The sequence below is a fragment of the Vulpes vulpes genome, chromosome 2 (genome assembly GCF_048418805.1).
Source record: "Vulpes vulpes isolate BD-2025 chromosome 2, VulVul3, whole genome shotgun sequence".
Classification (NCBI taxonomy): domain Eukaryota; kingdom Metazoa; phylum Chordata; class Mammalia; order Carnivora; family Canidae; genus Vulpes; species Vulpes vulpes.
The window spans coordinates 7,742,081-7,758,276 of record NC_132781.1 but is presented as its reverse complement, the minus strand read 5'-3'; the positions used below and the strand labels follow the sequence as shown (position 1 = coordinate 7,758,276).

General features: G+C 46.0%; 1 protein-coding gene across 8 annotated transcripts in view; it reads right to left on the bottom strand.

The window, feature by feature from the left end:
* SLC39A11 (solute carrier family 39 member 11) overlaps positions 1-16,196 on the bottom strand; it is a 410,439-nt gene that overhangs the window by 313,734 nt on the left and 80,509 nt on the right. For all 8 annotated transcript variants that reach the window (XM_072746722.1, XM_072746726.1, XM_072746723.1 and 5 more), the window contains one exon: positions 14,317-14,355. In XM_072746722.1, the coding sequence (XP_072602823.1) occupies positions 14,317-14,355 (39 nt within the window). The remainder of the gene's footprint in view (positions 1-14,316; positions 14,356-16,196) is intronic.

The following is a 16,196-nucleotide window of genomic DNA, read 5'->3' as shown; positions in this document are numbered from 1 at the left end:
ATTGCTGCTAGCCACAGGATGTCACCTCAGTAGCTCATTCTTGCTTCCGGAATGGGGTGGCCCTCGTCCTGAGCACTTAAGCCCAACCACTTTCCTCTCAGGAGACCAGAACACTCGTGACCAATCTGGGTCCGTGAAGGTTTTGCTTCTCTGCCACCCACAGAGCATGAATTCCGCTTCACTGGGTCTTCCGATTTCTTCCTTGGGTGTTTGTTGGCAAATGGAATGAAAACCTAGAAAGAGAATTTCCTTTCCCTGGGTGGGAGTGATACCCAAAGGGAAGCTGAGAAGCAGGGTGGAGAAAATAGGACCAAGGGAGACCCAGCATAGGGGTCCAGGGACTCCTAGAAATGGCAACAGAAAAGGAATCTCGATCCTAGGAGGGTAGACTGTCAATAGGCATCACCTCTACATAGTGAGGCTGGTAGAGGGTAGAGCAGAGCCAGGATAGTTTGCAGGCTCCTGCCACCAAGAACCCTTGAATCTGGGTGGGCCTTACAACTTGCTTTGGCCAATAAAACATAACAAGAGATTTTGTGTAAGCTCCTGAGTCTAGGCCTCCAAGGCCTTAGTTTCCACCTGCACCTACTGACCCATGAGCCATGGGGTGGGTCAGAGACCCAGAGGACAGGTAGCACCAGGTGCCCACCACTATAAGTGAAACCCTCCTCTACCCTCCAGCCTAGTTGAGCCACCAGATGCCCACACCTTGTGAGTGACCCCACACAACACCGGAAGAACCACCCAGTTGAACCCAGCCCATCAGAATCATGAGAAATAATAAATTGTTGTTGATGTAAGCCACTATGTTTTGGAGTGGTTTCTGACTGGCACAGGGAGTGTGGGGGAGGTCTGCGGTATCTTGCAGAATGTGGGCATGTTGGCTGTATGCTGACTACCCAACCTCCAGTACACCTACTTTGGCAATGGCACCTTAATTTTGCTTCAGAGGAAACATCTCCCCCCACCCCCATCCCACCGTTATTCATCTTTTTTTTTTTTTTTGGTCTTTGCTTTTTATCTAAGGGAGGAAGAAGAGGAGGCCAGTAGGTGTGGCCATGTGGCCCAGGTCTGGCCAATCAACATGCCACATCCCCATGGCAACAGGGATTAGTGTGCAGGGATGAGCACACAACCCAAGTCACTCCCAGCCCATGAAAGTCAATTGCAAGGCCATTGAAGCTGGGGAAGGAAGACTCCTTCCCGTGGATGTGAGACTAAGGGGTTGTCAACAGAGTACCCGGAAGGGGAGCCACACAGGGAAAACCCCAGGCCGCAGTGACGTCTTTGGATCTGCAGAGTCTAGCAGGAGTATCTGAGGCCGGGTCTGCGCCTGGTTATTTTAAATGCATGGGCCAATACATTTCTTTTCGTCCTACGCAGAATCAAGCTAGATTTTCCATCATTCATGGCCTCTAAAGCCCTAGCTGATAACAGAAACGGAAGGATTCTTTTACTGCCAAGTTCATATTTTACTCCTCTGCTCTGAAAGAAACTAGTTAAGGAACGAAATGACACGGCTCATTTAGAAGAACAACATACACAAAAAGTACACGGGGAAGGTAAATCAATAACAGCATTAGGGCTCAAAGTTCTCTCCGCAATGGGTTGTGTGGCCAAGAGTGCTAATTGCCTACTCCAGTTTCCACTCTCCCATCTTCGTGCAGAAACAGGATCCCACTGTTTATCTGGGCACGCTGCAGCACAGCTGAAAGCCCATGTATCCCAGCCTTCCTTGCAGCTAGATGGGGTCTTCTAATAAGTTCTGGCTGATGAGCTGAAAGTGGACTTGTGAGGCAAGGCTCCTGCTTCCCATCTTGCTGCCTGGAGGTGGACGTGATGACCTGAGCTCCAGCAGCTACCTTGGGCCAGAAAGACAAAAGCCTCCCTCTGTGGCAAAGCACGGTCCTGGGGATGCTGTGGACCTACTTTCCCAGCCATGGTCTCTGGATTTCTTCTGAGTAAGAGGAGTCTTTCTTGTTTAAGCCACTCTTTGTCAGGGGGGCCTCAGTTACTCTCAGTCAAAAGCAGAGTGAGCAGAAGGAAGCATCCCCATCGGTGCGGCGAGCTGTAGGTGTCTGGTTGCCATGGAGACCACCCCACCACGCAGATTCCAAAGTACAAACCCACTCAAAAGAGAAAGGCCCGATGTAAACTCCACGTCCCTGTTTCTGGTGGTGTCCCCCTCCTGCAGCCTGTAAGCCAGGAGGCAAAAGCGAATTCTCCAACTGCCCCCAGGACAGGAGCCCAGGAACACGGTAGCTGTCCAGGGCTTGAGCCCCTCTGGTTACTTTCCCAATCAGAGGGTTCCCAGGTCCTCTTGGTTCTCTAGCAGGACCATCCTTTGCTCTCGCCCTTCCCAACTCCCCTGCCTCTGCCTAATTTAAGGCTCTCAGGAGTCCAGGCATCATCTAAAGTAACGCCAGATGGGGCACCTGGGTGGCTCAGTGGGTTAAGTATCTGCCTTCAGTTCAGATCACAATCCCAGAGTCCTGGGATCAAGCCCCATGTCAGGCTCCCTGCTCAGCGGGGAGTCTGCTTCTGCCTCACCCCAGCCAAGGTCATGCTTGCTCGCTCTCTCTCTCACTCTCTCTATCTCAAATAAATAAAATCTTAAAAAAAAAAAAAAAAACAGGACTATGATTTCTTTGGGATGCCTGGGGCTCAGCAGTTGAGCATCTATCTGCCTTTGGCTCAGGGAGTGATCCCAGGGTCAGGGATCAAGTCCCGCATCGGGCTCCCTGAGGGGAGCCTGCTTCTCCCTCTGCCTGTATCTCTCTCTCTCTCTGTGTGCCTCTCATGAATGAACAAATTAAAAAATATTTTTAAAAAATAAATAAATAAAGTAATGCAAGAGCCTCCCATGTGCCTCTCCACCATGGCCTCTCCCTGCACACTCCCAAACAGCTGGGCTGTCTGCCACCAAGACAATGCACTTTCTGAAAGTACAACTCTGGTCATCTCATCCCTTCAAAAACCTCTAGGGTCTCCCCACCAATCTAGAGAATGGAGTGCAGAGTCCTATCCATGGGGCCCCAGGTTGGTTAGAGCTGGGTCCCAACCTGCCTTTCAGCTGTCACCTTCCAACCAAACCAACCACCATGCCTCAACATTCCTGTTTTCCCTGGCCATGCTTCCAATATCCTGTTCTTTGTGCCCAGAATTCATTTCCTTCCCCTGCTCCGGGCCCATCCCCAAGCTCTACTTACTCTTCTAGTCTGAGTTTCATCCCTGAAGAAGTCCCTCCCTAATTCCTCACTAGAAGTAACCTCTCTGCCCCAGGCTGCCTGTCACCTTGTATATGTTACCTTCACACAACTACATGCCAACCTGTCTCAGGGTGACAGGAACCCAGCTGACCTTAGCCCCTTGAAGGGAGGGGTTACATCTTGCTGCTTCTACTTTTTTTTTTTTTTTTAAGATTTCATTCATTTATTCATGAGACACAGAGAGAGAGGCAGAGACATAGGCAGAGGGAGAAGCAGGCTCCCTGCAGGGGGAGCCTGATATGGGACTCGATCCCAGGACCCCGGGATCACGACCTGAGCCAAAGGCAGACACTCAACCACTGAGCCACCCAGGCGTCCCTACGTCTTGCCTCTTTACATATCCTCACAATGCCTTCCACACAGTAAATGGTGGATGGATTGGCCTTAAGACAATCCACTCCCTGCTCCCATAGTCTGGGCAGCTACTCCCCAAGGAAGAAAATTAACGCTCATTCTGCAAACAGAACACATGTCTGGATCATCTCTCAAATTGCACAGGCCCTTGACAAAGCTTTGATGACTGGCTCTTCTCCCCTCTTGTGAGTGAGCCACCATTGAAAAGCAATCATGAGCAATCCCACGGCCGGCTTTCCACAAGACACTTGTGTTAATAACACGCGTAGAGATTTGGTCTTGGCAGGCAAAGGCTATAAAGGACAAGACTTAACCAATATTAACTTTGATCTGCTGCACTCAGAGTATCTTGCAAAAGAGCTGACCCTCTGCAAATGCTCTGTAATGTGATTTGTATGAAGATGTCCATGAAAGATGATGTCAGCTTCTCTCTCTTATTTAAATTGCAGCAGAAGACATTTAGATTGGATGAGTTTCTAACAAGCTAGCTAAACACTCAATTGGGTTACCAAAAAAAAAAAAAGTAGAGACTTGCTTCATAAAAGTCTTGGAGAACAAGCTACACCCTCCCCTCCCCCCGCCCCAGCTGTCTGGATTTGGTGAAACATTGCCCTGTCTGGTGGCACAGCGATGCCTGAGATGACTCCCAGAAGGCCCTGCCTGTACTGGGATTTTTCAGACACAGCGTGAGATCTAATGAGGACTGTGCATCAAGTGAGAATTTAAGCTCACGCTCAAGTTCTCCAAGCAGCAAAGACCCCGCCTCTCGTCTTTCTTTGGCACATGCTAAGGAGCCCAGAGGAAGAGCCCGAGTCCCCAGTTGGCAGCTGCCCAGTATCACCTGACCAACTGGGAAATGCCCCTGAGAGTAGACCTGCCCCCTCCCAACGCGGGCTGATATCAAAACCAACCCGCCTTAGGAGCCAAGACAACTGCCAAGCACGGGGTGGACAACCACGGCAACCTGTGGCACATAGGCCTGCAGCTGGGGACCAGAGGCTACAGTTTCCCCCTGGGATTCCCCCTCCAGGGTCCAAGGCCCCTTCCTCCATACCCAGTGCCCCTCTAACCATTGCCCCAACCCCATATATGGGCTTGCCTGGACTCTTAGTGCCATAGCTACTTAGAGCCTCTGAAGGGAGTCTACAGCTTCCAAGTACCAGTTCATCCTTCATTACACGGTGGTCCCTGTTAGAACAGGGCTCCTCGATGCTGGCTGCACACTGCAATCGCCAGTGGAGTTTGAGAAACCACTGAAGACTCATTCTACCCCCAGAGACTAGGATGTATTTAGTCCAGCGTATGTCTGGGGCCCGGGGCTTTTAAAATCTTTCCAGATGGTTCTATAATGCAGTGCGAGTAGAGCCACTGCATCAGAATGAAGGGAGTTACTCCAAAGCCAGAGCAAGAGCTCCTTGGAACCAAACTGCCCAGCATGTGAGGCCAAGTTAGCTCATTCTGCTGGACCACGGATGCTGAGGACAGTTGCCAACTTGAGGTTGATTTGAGCTGGGAAACCTAGTTTTAGCTCACAATCTCAAATTGCACACTTTTGTCCCTGGCCATCTGTCTTGATACAGTGTGCTTTATGTGACAAGGAGATTAGAGCAAAATGGTCCACATAATTCACCCTGCTTCCCTGCAAAGCTGCTTCCTGAAGATTCCTCGAACAGCCCACCCCAGCAAAGGGGCAGCAGTGGCATCGATTTCATGAGTCAAGGTCAGGTCCCCCTCCCCACACAAAACCTGGCTCCCCCAGGAAATCACCTGCTCAGGAACACCAGACATCTCATTGATGTTCTGAGACTGCCAGCCCAGGCCCTGCATGGCACAGAGCTGCGGACACCTGCTCAGACTGTTTGCCCTACAACCCGCCCTCAGAAAACCCAGAGATGGGCAAACTTCTGTAAAGGGCCAGATTGTAAATACTTTAGGCTTTGCAGGCAATCTAGCCCCGTTGTGCTTTCTCACTCTGCCATTATAATGCACAAGCCACCACAGACAATGTGTGAACAAACAGGCATGTTTGGGTTCCAATAAATCTCTACTTACAAAAACAGGCAGTGCGCCCACCTCTCCACCAGATCGTAACTTCCTTAAAGACAGAGACCGTCTCCTAGCGCTTTACATTCTGAGCACTTGGCACGGTGCCTTGGAATATAATAAATCTTCCATAAATGCTGAATGAATGAATGAATGAATGAATGAATGAGTGAATGAATGAACAAATAAATGAAAAATGAGTCAATCATCTTGAGGGAGTATCTATTATACACTTGCCTGCTCTAAGGGGAGATGTGTAAGAGTTACTGTCTTTGGAGCACACACATCTGAATCCCAAAGCCCGTTTTAACTGGCTGGTCACTACCATACACTCTCACCTTCCCCTTCATGGGAACAGAGAAGGTGCCCCAAATAAGGAGGAACGGGTATTCCCCCAAGGAGGATGCCCTGGCCCTGTATGGAGGGTTGGCCCAAGTCTGCAAGGAAAGGCAGAGGGACAAGGGGGAAGCAGGGGTTCCCCGGCCATGAGAGTGGAGGCAGCCTCAGGATGCACTTGGGGAAGGTGGGGAGAGAGGATGGGAGAGGCAAGAAGCGATGCAACCATCCAGGAGCCTCCGGGCAGGCCTCAGGGCCCCCCAGGCCAGCTGCTTAGCAGGCGGGAAAGCACACGTGGCCTCCTCCACCAACAAAAACGCAGTTACTTTCCATCACCGTAGACAGAAGGTAATGTATATCATTTCCTCCTCCACACTGTTTATAATGACACTGGAAATCTGAAGCATGAAATGGAAAAGAAAAATCACAATAATAACAGTGATGATGGTCTGTCTCCTTCCTGAGTGCTTTTCTTCCCTTTCTCCTTTTTCCTCCCTCCCCTGGCCACCCCTCCGCCTGCAGCAAGACGTGGAGGCAAGTGGAGTTAGGGTCAGGATGTGGCAGGAAGGAAGGCCCTCATTCTGCCCACACGTGTTACACAAGAGGAGGGGAGGGCCGGGCACAGAGTTGCCACCACACTGCCCTCGTTGCCCAGAAGAACCATCACTATTTGGAGTCCAGGAGCACCGAGTCAGAAGTCAGGCCTGTCCCCCGTGGTGTGTTCAGCGTCTCCTGCCCGTGCACAGCAAGGTGCATGGAGGACTCAGAAGTTTTCCCACTGTAAACTGGCCATCTGAGTCCTTTAAAAATAGAATGCTTCGCAGGACACCTGGGTGGCTCAGTCAGTTAAGCAGCTGACTCTTGATTTCGGCTCAGGTCATGATCTCAGGGTTGTGAGATCAAGCCCCACGTCAGGCTCTGTGCTGGGTGTGGAGCCTGCTTAAGATCATTTCGCCCTCTTCCTCCACCGTTCCCCATTCCCCCTCTAAAAATAATAAAATAACAAAATGCCTTGTCATATAACCCTTAAGGGTGCCAACCCCTTGACTATGAGTTTCAGCATCGGTGTCTTGCAGCCTTGCTAGGCAAGAAGCAGTGGTGGCAGGAGTGGCAGGTGCCTGTTACAAGCCCCCGGAGGGAGGCTGTGAATAGTCCTGGCTAGAGAAGAGCCCTTCCCCATGTTTTCTCCACACACCATGCTACACTTAACTGGTCAAATAGGGCAGGCAGCTCCTATTCCCCTCAAGCCAACCCAGTAGTCCTCCTCACTATTTGGCTGAGGACTAATGTCAAGGGAGGTCTTAGCCCTAAAACAGACAAATATCACCTCCCCGGTCATTGCAACTCAGTGCAAACAACTTGCAGAGAACAGGCTCTAGGTAGGAGGCCCTGAGGGCTCCTCAGTCCCCAAAATCTTGAAAAAGCACATTTGAGAGAGGAGCTCCACTTTGGACAGCTGCTTGATACTTCCCAGGTGGTCTGTCCAATCAAAGTGATGCTGGGACAGGGTCTGCTCTAGGTCCAAGTGTGTTCAACATCCTTAGCGGGGGGTCACCCTGGGGCCCACCATTCTTCTCAGCCTCATAAAGAGGAAAATCATGGTTCTGAGAGACACAGGACAATGATCCTGGCAGGAGCCCCATCGGAGCCCGTTCGCATGCTCCCCTCATGCTGTCTTATGGTACTTTGGCTGTGGCCCAGGCCGTCTCAAGGTTGTCCAAAAGACCTCACTTTGGAAAATCTCCATTAGGACATATCAGGGCTCCCTACCTCTCAGGCAGTAAGACAGAGAAAGGTATCAGCAATTACGACATCCAATCTGGGATCAATGAAGCCAGTAGCACAAAAGCTCAGATTTCTGAAAGCCCTATTCCATGGCTGCTCCCCACATCCAGCTCTTCTCTCTCTACTATTTTCTCTAGAATAAGCCTTTCCAGCCGATCTACCTGAAATCTCCTCCCTGAATCTCTCATGCTACAATGTGAGTCCATTCTGCACCTCCGTTTTCTCCACGGGAATGGACAACAGCTGGTCACCCTTATCCCTCCAGACTCCAAGGCCATCACTGGAGAGTGTCATTAACTTCTGACAGTGAGCCAGTTATTTGGAAAAAATATTATTTACCATGTGCTGCGCAAAAACAGACTCAGCCAAAATCTCCTTAAGGGAATCACGTCTTTCGTAAGAACCTGGCTCCCTATGGGATTAAATAATAGATATGAAATTGCCTCTTCATGATTGCAAGTGAGCTTTTTGATTTTTGATTGGTAGGCTGCCTCTCCCTTCTGCAGGTTCCTGGCTCTATCTATCTATCTATCTATCTATCTACCTATTTATTTAAATTTTATTTATTTATTCATGAGAGACACCGAGAGACAAGCAGAGACATAGGCAGAGGGAGAAGCAGGCTCCCTGTGGGGAGTCCGATGCAGAACTCAATCCCAGAACCCCAGGGTCACGACCTGAGCCAAAGGCAGACTCTCAGCCACTAAGCCACCCAGGTAGCCCTCCTGGTCCTATTTATTCCACATGAGTGTTCCTTCCTTGAGAGAGAATCGACACTGACTCAGAGATTTCTAGTTAATACAAGCCTCAACAAGAGGAGACATCAGAACCAGAGCAAAGAAAATTAAAATGGTGACCCTTGATGTTTTCGCCTCTTCAGATTCATCTAAACGTTTATCTTTCGGGACAATGACTTCTTTCTCACTCAGATAAAAAGATATTCAATTGCAGGTTTAAATTTGCCACTGAAGAGGTGAGTAGGTGAACCAAACCTAACAGCAATGCTTCATAATGCCTTCCAAGAAAAGGACTCATGCTAACAGGTGCTGGAACCCGCCCCTTGAACCATGCAGAATGAAGAAGCCCTTAATGAACCATCAAGCCCAGCATCAGTTCTCAGCACGGTCAACTGAGGTCCAGGAAGACTAAGGAGCTCGCCCAAGGTCACACAGCTACACACCAGCAACCTCTGACTTCTTGTCTGAGTTTGGTCCTAGCTCTGCTCCTACCTAGCAATTTTCGACTCTGGATAGCTCATAAATCCCTCTCTGGATTTGTTTCCTGCCTGCAAGTGGAGGCAACTGGACCAGACCTCAGCTGGGAGGCACTGTCATTTAAGAGGGGAAGCCCTAGAGTCAGACTGTGGGTTCAAATCCTGACTCTGTTCATCTCGGGATCCGGGACGATTTACTTACACTCCCTGTGCCTATTCCTCATCTGTAAAGTGGGGGGATATAATAGTACCTGCCATATACCTCCTAGAGCCATTACAAAAATTAAATTAGATGGTCTGCGGGAAGTGCTCAGCAGAACACCTCGTAAAAAATAAAGGTGTAATAAATATTAGCTATTATAACTGTCTAATATCTTTTCCAGCCTTAACGTTGTAATACTCTAGGTTTCATTTTCTGCCTTTTCTTTTTTTCAATGGTAACATTTCTCCCCGTGAAATTCACACCTCAGGCAAAAATCAAGGGCAGACATGAGTACTGAGAATAACAAGATAATGATTATTAAAGACTTAAAGAGTGATTTAAAGAGTCAGGAGGAAAAGAAAAAAAGGCAAACGGATTCTAAGAGGAGTCATTTAAGGAGAAGTGATTAATGCTTCCAAGGCCCTGCTAATGAGAAAAAAAACACCTGTGAAATATCCTGCTAAGCACATTTAAAACACCATGTTCTTACTCTCAGGAATCGCCTTTCTCAGTGCACAATTATATATTGTAGAGATGCATCATGGCAGCATTAGAGCAGATACACATTTCAGTGCACACACACATGCATAAATGTATGCACAGCTGCCCGTGAAAACATGTTACATCTGTACCAGGTACAATGGGACTCCTCCGGTCAACTGACTGATGGCTACTTTTTCCCTTTCCTTTTTCTTTTTTTATTTTTTTTTTAAGATTTTATTTATTTATTTGAGAGATAGAGCACAAGCGAGGGGAGAGAGGCAGAGGAAGAGGGACAAGCAGACCCCCCTCTGAGCAGAGAACCTGACACAGGGCTCAATCCCAGGACCCCAAGATCATGACCTGAGCCAAAGGCAAAGCCTTAACCGACTAAGCCACCCAGGGTCCCTGCTAGGTTTCCCTTTTCAAGATACTTCTTCAAAGCATCTCAGAGCTGTGTTGAAGAATAAACACAAAAGCTGTATTGAAGGATGCCAAGCACTATGGCATGTTTATCCAGATACATCGTATGTGTGTAATAAAAGTTCTCCAAGGATCTGCTCAGGGCTAATAGTAGGGATCCTGGGGAAGCCTGGGGGAGAGATAGGATGATTTTCTTCTTCTTTTTTTTTTTTTAATTTAAATACACTTGTATTTTACACATTGCACTCTGTGACTAGAGAGGATACATCAAAATACTCTAGCCCGGGATTTCTTGGTGTGGCACCACTGACACTTTGGTCCAGATAATTCTTTGTGGTGCGGGACATCCTGGGTATTGGAGGGTGTTTAGGTATGCATCCCTAGCCCTTAGCCACTAGACATCAGTTCTGACAACCAAACATGCCAAATGTCCCCTGGAGGGGTAAAAATCACCCCCCAGTTGAGAACTACTGTCCTAGCCAACAGAGTGGCTATATTCAATATAAATTCTCCTGTAATTACTATAAGTAGTTATTACAGCTCAGGCCACTGAGGTTCTACTGCCTTTTTTCCCTAGTTTGGGAAAGGATTTGTAAGAAATGACTACTAGTCACCAAGGCCACTTGGTGTTTGAGCCTCCACTGTCTCCCACATCATGCTTTTACTTTTCTCCATGTATTTGTGACCTTCCAGGGGTTTCTCTAATGAACTAGCTCAAGGTCAATTTCAGAAAAGTAAATGCTATTTTCTAAAAAAGTAGAAGGAGGAGATGACGACAATACATATAGATAATTTTTAGAAACTCTTTTTTTTTTTTTACCAACTACATTGAAAATCAGAAGTAAACTATTTTATTTTAGATCTCCATACTTAAACGACCATAATACACTGGCCTGATGATTTCATTCTAATTGTTCATCTTTCATGCTCCCAAAATTCATTCGTACATGTCCCAAAGACTATTACCCTCTGCTTTTGCTTGTTTCCTTCCTTATTTCACTTTGGTTTTTGCTATGCAAACCTTATGAAAGGTTTTTTGGCCCTAAAAGAACTAGAAAAGGAGACACAGATGCCTAGCCAAAAGCAGAAAGACAACACAGAACAGAGTTCTTCAAATTTTGCATCTATGGAACCCCTACTAGAATGTTTAAAGATTAAGTACTCCCTCACTCCTTTTTGTTTGTTTGTTTGGTTTTTTTTTGTTTGTTTGTTTATGATAGTCACAGAGAGAGAGAGAGAGAGAGAGAGAGAGGCAGAGGCACAAGCAGGCTCCATGCACCAGGAGCCCGACGTGGGATTCGATCCTGGGTCTCCAGGACCGCGCCCTGGGCCAAAGGCAGGCGCCAAACCGCTGTGCCACCCAGGGATCCCCCTCACTCCTTTTAAAAGTTTTTTTTTTTTTTTTTTTTTTTTTTTTTATTTATGATAGTCACAGAGAGAGAGAGAGAGGCAGAGACACAGGCGGAGGGAGAAGCAGGCTCCATGCACCGAGAGCCCGACGTGGGATTCGATCCCGGGTCTCCAGGATCGCGCCCTGGTCCAAAGGCAGGCGCCAAACCGCTGCACCACCCAGGGATCCCCCCTCACTCCTTTTAAAATTGACATTTAAAGATGTTTTCATCTTGAGTTTAAAGAGTTGCAAAAGATGTCATATCTGGCATATAAATATTGATTTCTTTAAATAAAACTGTTTCATTGGTCAATTAAATGTATCCACTGGTATCTAAATAGCATAGGGATTTTATTCCCTGCCTCTATTATCCATTTAAAAATATATATAAACAAGCTTCATGGGGGCGTCCAAATGGCTCAGTCGGTTAAGTGTCTGCCTTCAGCTCAGGTCATGATCTCAGGGTCCTGGGCCTAAGCCCTGCATCAGCTCCCTGCTCAGGAGGAAGTCTGCTTCTCCCTCTGCCTCTGCCCCTCCCACCCACTCATGCTCTTTCTTTCTCTCTCAAAAAAATAAATAAAATCTTAAAAAAAAAAAAAAAGCAACTAAGCCATGTTGTTCTCTCTGTACTTCTCTGCTTATAGGCTATATTCTAAAACACACAAAAATGCACAAGCAACCACTTGTGCAAAAGTCCAAAAACTTACATCATTCCTTTCTCTCCTAGACTTGTATTTCAATTCCATTTCCACACAGAATTTTATCCTAAAACAACTTATATTTTATACTAGAAAGTCTATTATTGATTTCTTTGCAATATAATTTAATTTTTAGGAAAATCCATTAGGGCTTAGGGCCCTAATTGCATAAGTAACAATTTCCTGGATTGAGTTACCATTACAGAATAGATTTCTAACAACAAAAATATAATACATTGTTTTATGATTATTACACATTAAAAAGTAAAATATTCTTGGAAATGCATATTTTCATGGATGAGGCCTTTTCCCTGTTCTTTCCAATTCATTCACATATCCATGGACAAATATTAAGTGGTCATCGCTAGAATCAGACAGATCTGGGAATTAATTTTATTTCTATTTTTCTTTTCTTTCTTTTTTTTTTCTTTTTTAAATGTAAGCAAACTAAAAATGTGTCCACATAGAGGATGGGAAAAAATAGATACTTTGTTACAACACTGTCATTTTATCCTCTGACTTTTATCTAAATTACAGGCCCCAAACCCCAGAGTGGTCCATCATGGAAAACCCAACTTTTAAGGATCCCTCTGCTAACAATATGATTAGATCCACAGTCAAAGGACAAGACTGCCTGAACCACTAAAGCATTTATGCCCAGTGATGAGAGGCTTCACTTTTTCTGCAGCAGCACCAACATCCCAAGGGTCTCCCTTACACATGGACATTTTTGCCACCCAGAGACAAGGTAATAAGGCAAGAGTATGCCTTTCTTTTGTAAAGCAGGAGAGGGCAAATGTGTAAGGGAGTGTGAGAAAGGAGAACCGGTAGCCAGGGGCATCCTCAGGCAGAGTGGTTTTAGGAAAGAGAGCCTGTGAACACTGAGGACCTACAAACTGATTTTGTGAAAAGCATCCGTGCCCCCTGTGCACCACCTGCGAGGCCCCTGCATGCTCTGGAAGGTATGTGGACCCCGGTATGATGGCTACTGACTTAGGTGACCTCTGGGAGATCCCAAATCATAGGACTGTAAACACAGGACAGAGGAGTCAAACCCTGATCAACCGAGACAGAAAACCATGACTTTTGGTGTGACGGACACAATTGGAATACACAGCACCACCGTGGTACATTCACGCCCAGAGACAGGCTCAGAGATCACCAAACTGCATGATCTAATGCCCAGCTCACAGGAGATCGGGGGACTGGGGAAAAAGGTTTATAGCCCCCCCAAGGAAGCCATCAGCCAAATTCACAATGTGGAATACTCTATGGGTATAAACAACCCAATTTCTCCAACAAATTACTGAAGCAGGGAAAAAAATGGGATTGTTCAAGAATAAAAGACAATGAAGAGATAGAACAAAAAATTCAACATGAATATCTTGTTCGGATGCCCATTCTAACAAAACAATCTTCAATGACCACTTTGGAAAAAAAAAAAAATGGAGGAAATCTGAATGTGGACCGGGTGTTAGGTTACAATGAGGAATTGCTAATTTGGGTAAGTGTGATAAGATGATTATGTTGTAAAAAAAAAAAAAAAAAAATTCAGTTAGGGATGTGGAGGGTTGAATTTGCAGGTGAAATTACATGATGTCTTGGATTTGGTTTTACAAAATATTCCAACCTCTCAGGAAGGTTGGGGGAGGTCAGAAAAAAATGAGATTAGCAAGTCAGAAGAAATGAAATTAGCAAGTCAGTAATGCTTGAAGCTGAATGATGGCTACTGGGGATTCTCTCTACTTTTTTTACATGTTCTCTCTACATGTTTTACATGTTTTTTACATGTCAATAATAAAAGGGCTTCTCAGGAGAAGGGAAAGAGAATATTTAATTAGCACCAAGGAGAACCTGAGTGAGGCCCTTCCTCAATACCATCTTATTTCACAAGCCCTGAGACAGCTGCCCAACCAGCAAGCCTCTCTTACAGTCTCAGAGGCAGGGGCATTCAATAAGCTGGGCAATATGTAGGGACAGAGATAAGAAGGGGCTATTAGCACCTGGAGACCACAGAGATGCACCTAGGTTGCATGGGGAGAGCCTGGAAATAACCCCCTTGGCAGAGAAATATCAGAATACACGCATCTCTATTTACGTCGCTCCTACCACATGTTACTTACCCCTGCAGCAAAGCCAAGACTTCCATCCAAGATCCGCCTCTGAAAATATAAACAAGATGTTTCAGATTCTAAGGGATGTTTCTGGAGATGAGAGGAAACCATAAGACCTCAGAGAGCTGCATGAATAAAGACTGGCCCATGCCCGAGTTTGCCAACCTGGCTGTAGGCCTGGATCAGAGCCTTTATGAAAACGGGCCAAGAACCAAGGGGGAAAAATAACTTGTTCGAACCTTCCATATCCATACCATGGCCAACCAGAGTGTTCTTTCAATGGCGCTTGGCTTCCACTGGCCCATGTGTTGCCTTTTGCCTGGCTCTCCTGTGACTTCTAACTATAAACCCTTAGTAAGTAGCTGGCCTAAAAGATGGGAGTTGACAAGTGTTTGTGAGAACCATGTGAACCAACCCAAACTCCCACACTGCAGGTAAATGGAACAAACCACTCTGGAAAACCAACTGGCAGCATTCACTGGAAGTGAACGTAAGCCTACCCTGTGCCACTCCTGAGTAGTGAAATCATCACCCACCAGGAATGCATACTTGGATTCACCAAACACTTGCATAAGAAAGCTCTCAGCAGCAGTACCTGAGCGAGCCAAAGCTAGAAACTACCCGAATGCCCACCAACAGTAGAATGGATACATCAATTAGGAGGTATTCATACCACAGAATACCACATGGCAATGAGAGCACACACAATATATGTAGGAATGAAAGCCCATAATCAGGCAGGGGCAAGGATAAACTGGAAAATAAACAGAGTGGAATCAGCCAGACACAGAAGAGCACTTACTATATGATTACTCCATTTATATGATGTAAAAAAACAGAGAAAACTAACCTCTACTGTCAGAGACCAGGGAGAGGGACTGCCTTGCAGTGGAGTTTTGGGGTGGGGGACAGGGACTAGAAAGGAGCCTGAAAGGCTGCGGGGGGGTGGGGATTGGAGGGGGTGGTGGTACTGTCCTACTTCTTGATCTGAGTTTCATAGACGGCCTTGAAAAACCATCAAGCCATAAAATATGCACTTTTCTATATGCATTTTATATTTCAATTTAAAAATATTTGTTTGACTTTGCAGTCTAAGATAGGGGTATAATCTATAGCCACACGAACATGTTACAGGCATGCTGAGCTGTGGATTGCTCTGACCCTCAAGACTCCCAGTAAAGCTGAGCAGCTAGTACCAGTGGCTCAGCCCTCTCCCACCTCTGAGGAGCTGCGGGCTGGATGGAAGGTTTTGACCCCAGGCAGCCACACAAATGACATTCTTCTGTAGGCACGCCATGACATAAGCAAAGTTGGCCTAATCAAATAATTTAATTAAACCAGACAGATCTAATAAAGAAGTCAGGTAAAATTTTTCCACTAGCATTCATCTGGATCCTGAAAGGAGAAAAATTAGACTTTTTTAATGTCACTAAAGCCTTTATTCCACTTTTAGACATTTATTTCAAGGAACTAATCAGATATATGCTCAAAGGTTTATGTTCATCATAAAGGTATTCCTAAAAAAAAAAAATCAAGAAAAAAGGACATAACTTAGTTGTCTAACAGTTGAGGGATGGCTGAAGTATAATGCATCCTTACAGCAGAATATGACAGTCAGTTAAGTAACCAAAGTGATCAAAATAATCAAAAAAACCATTTAGGGATTTAGGGAAAACACTTATATCAAGTGAGGAAAAGTAGTTATAAAACATTACATACAATTTGATCCCTACCATGTAAAGAAATAGATATGCATACATTTGTGTATACTCAAATACAACTGAACAAATAGGTTCAGGGTTTGGTTTTTTTTTTTTTTTTCTGAGAAGTGGGATCAGAAACTTTTTATTATTATTTATTGTTTATAGCAGCAATGTCCACAATAGCCA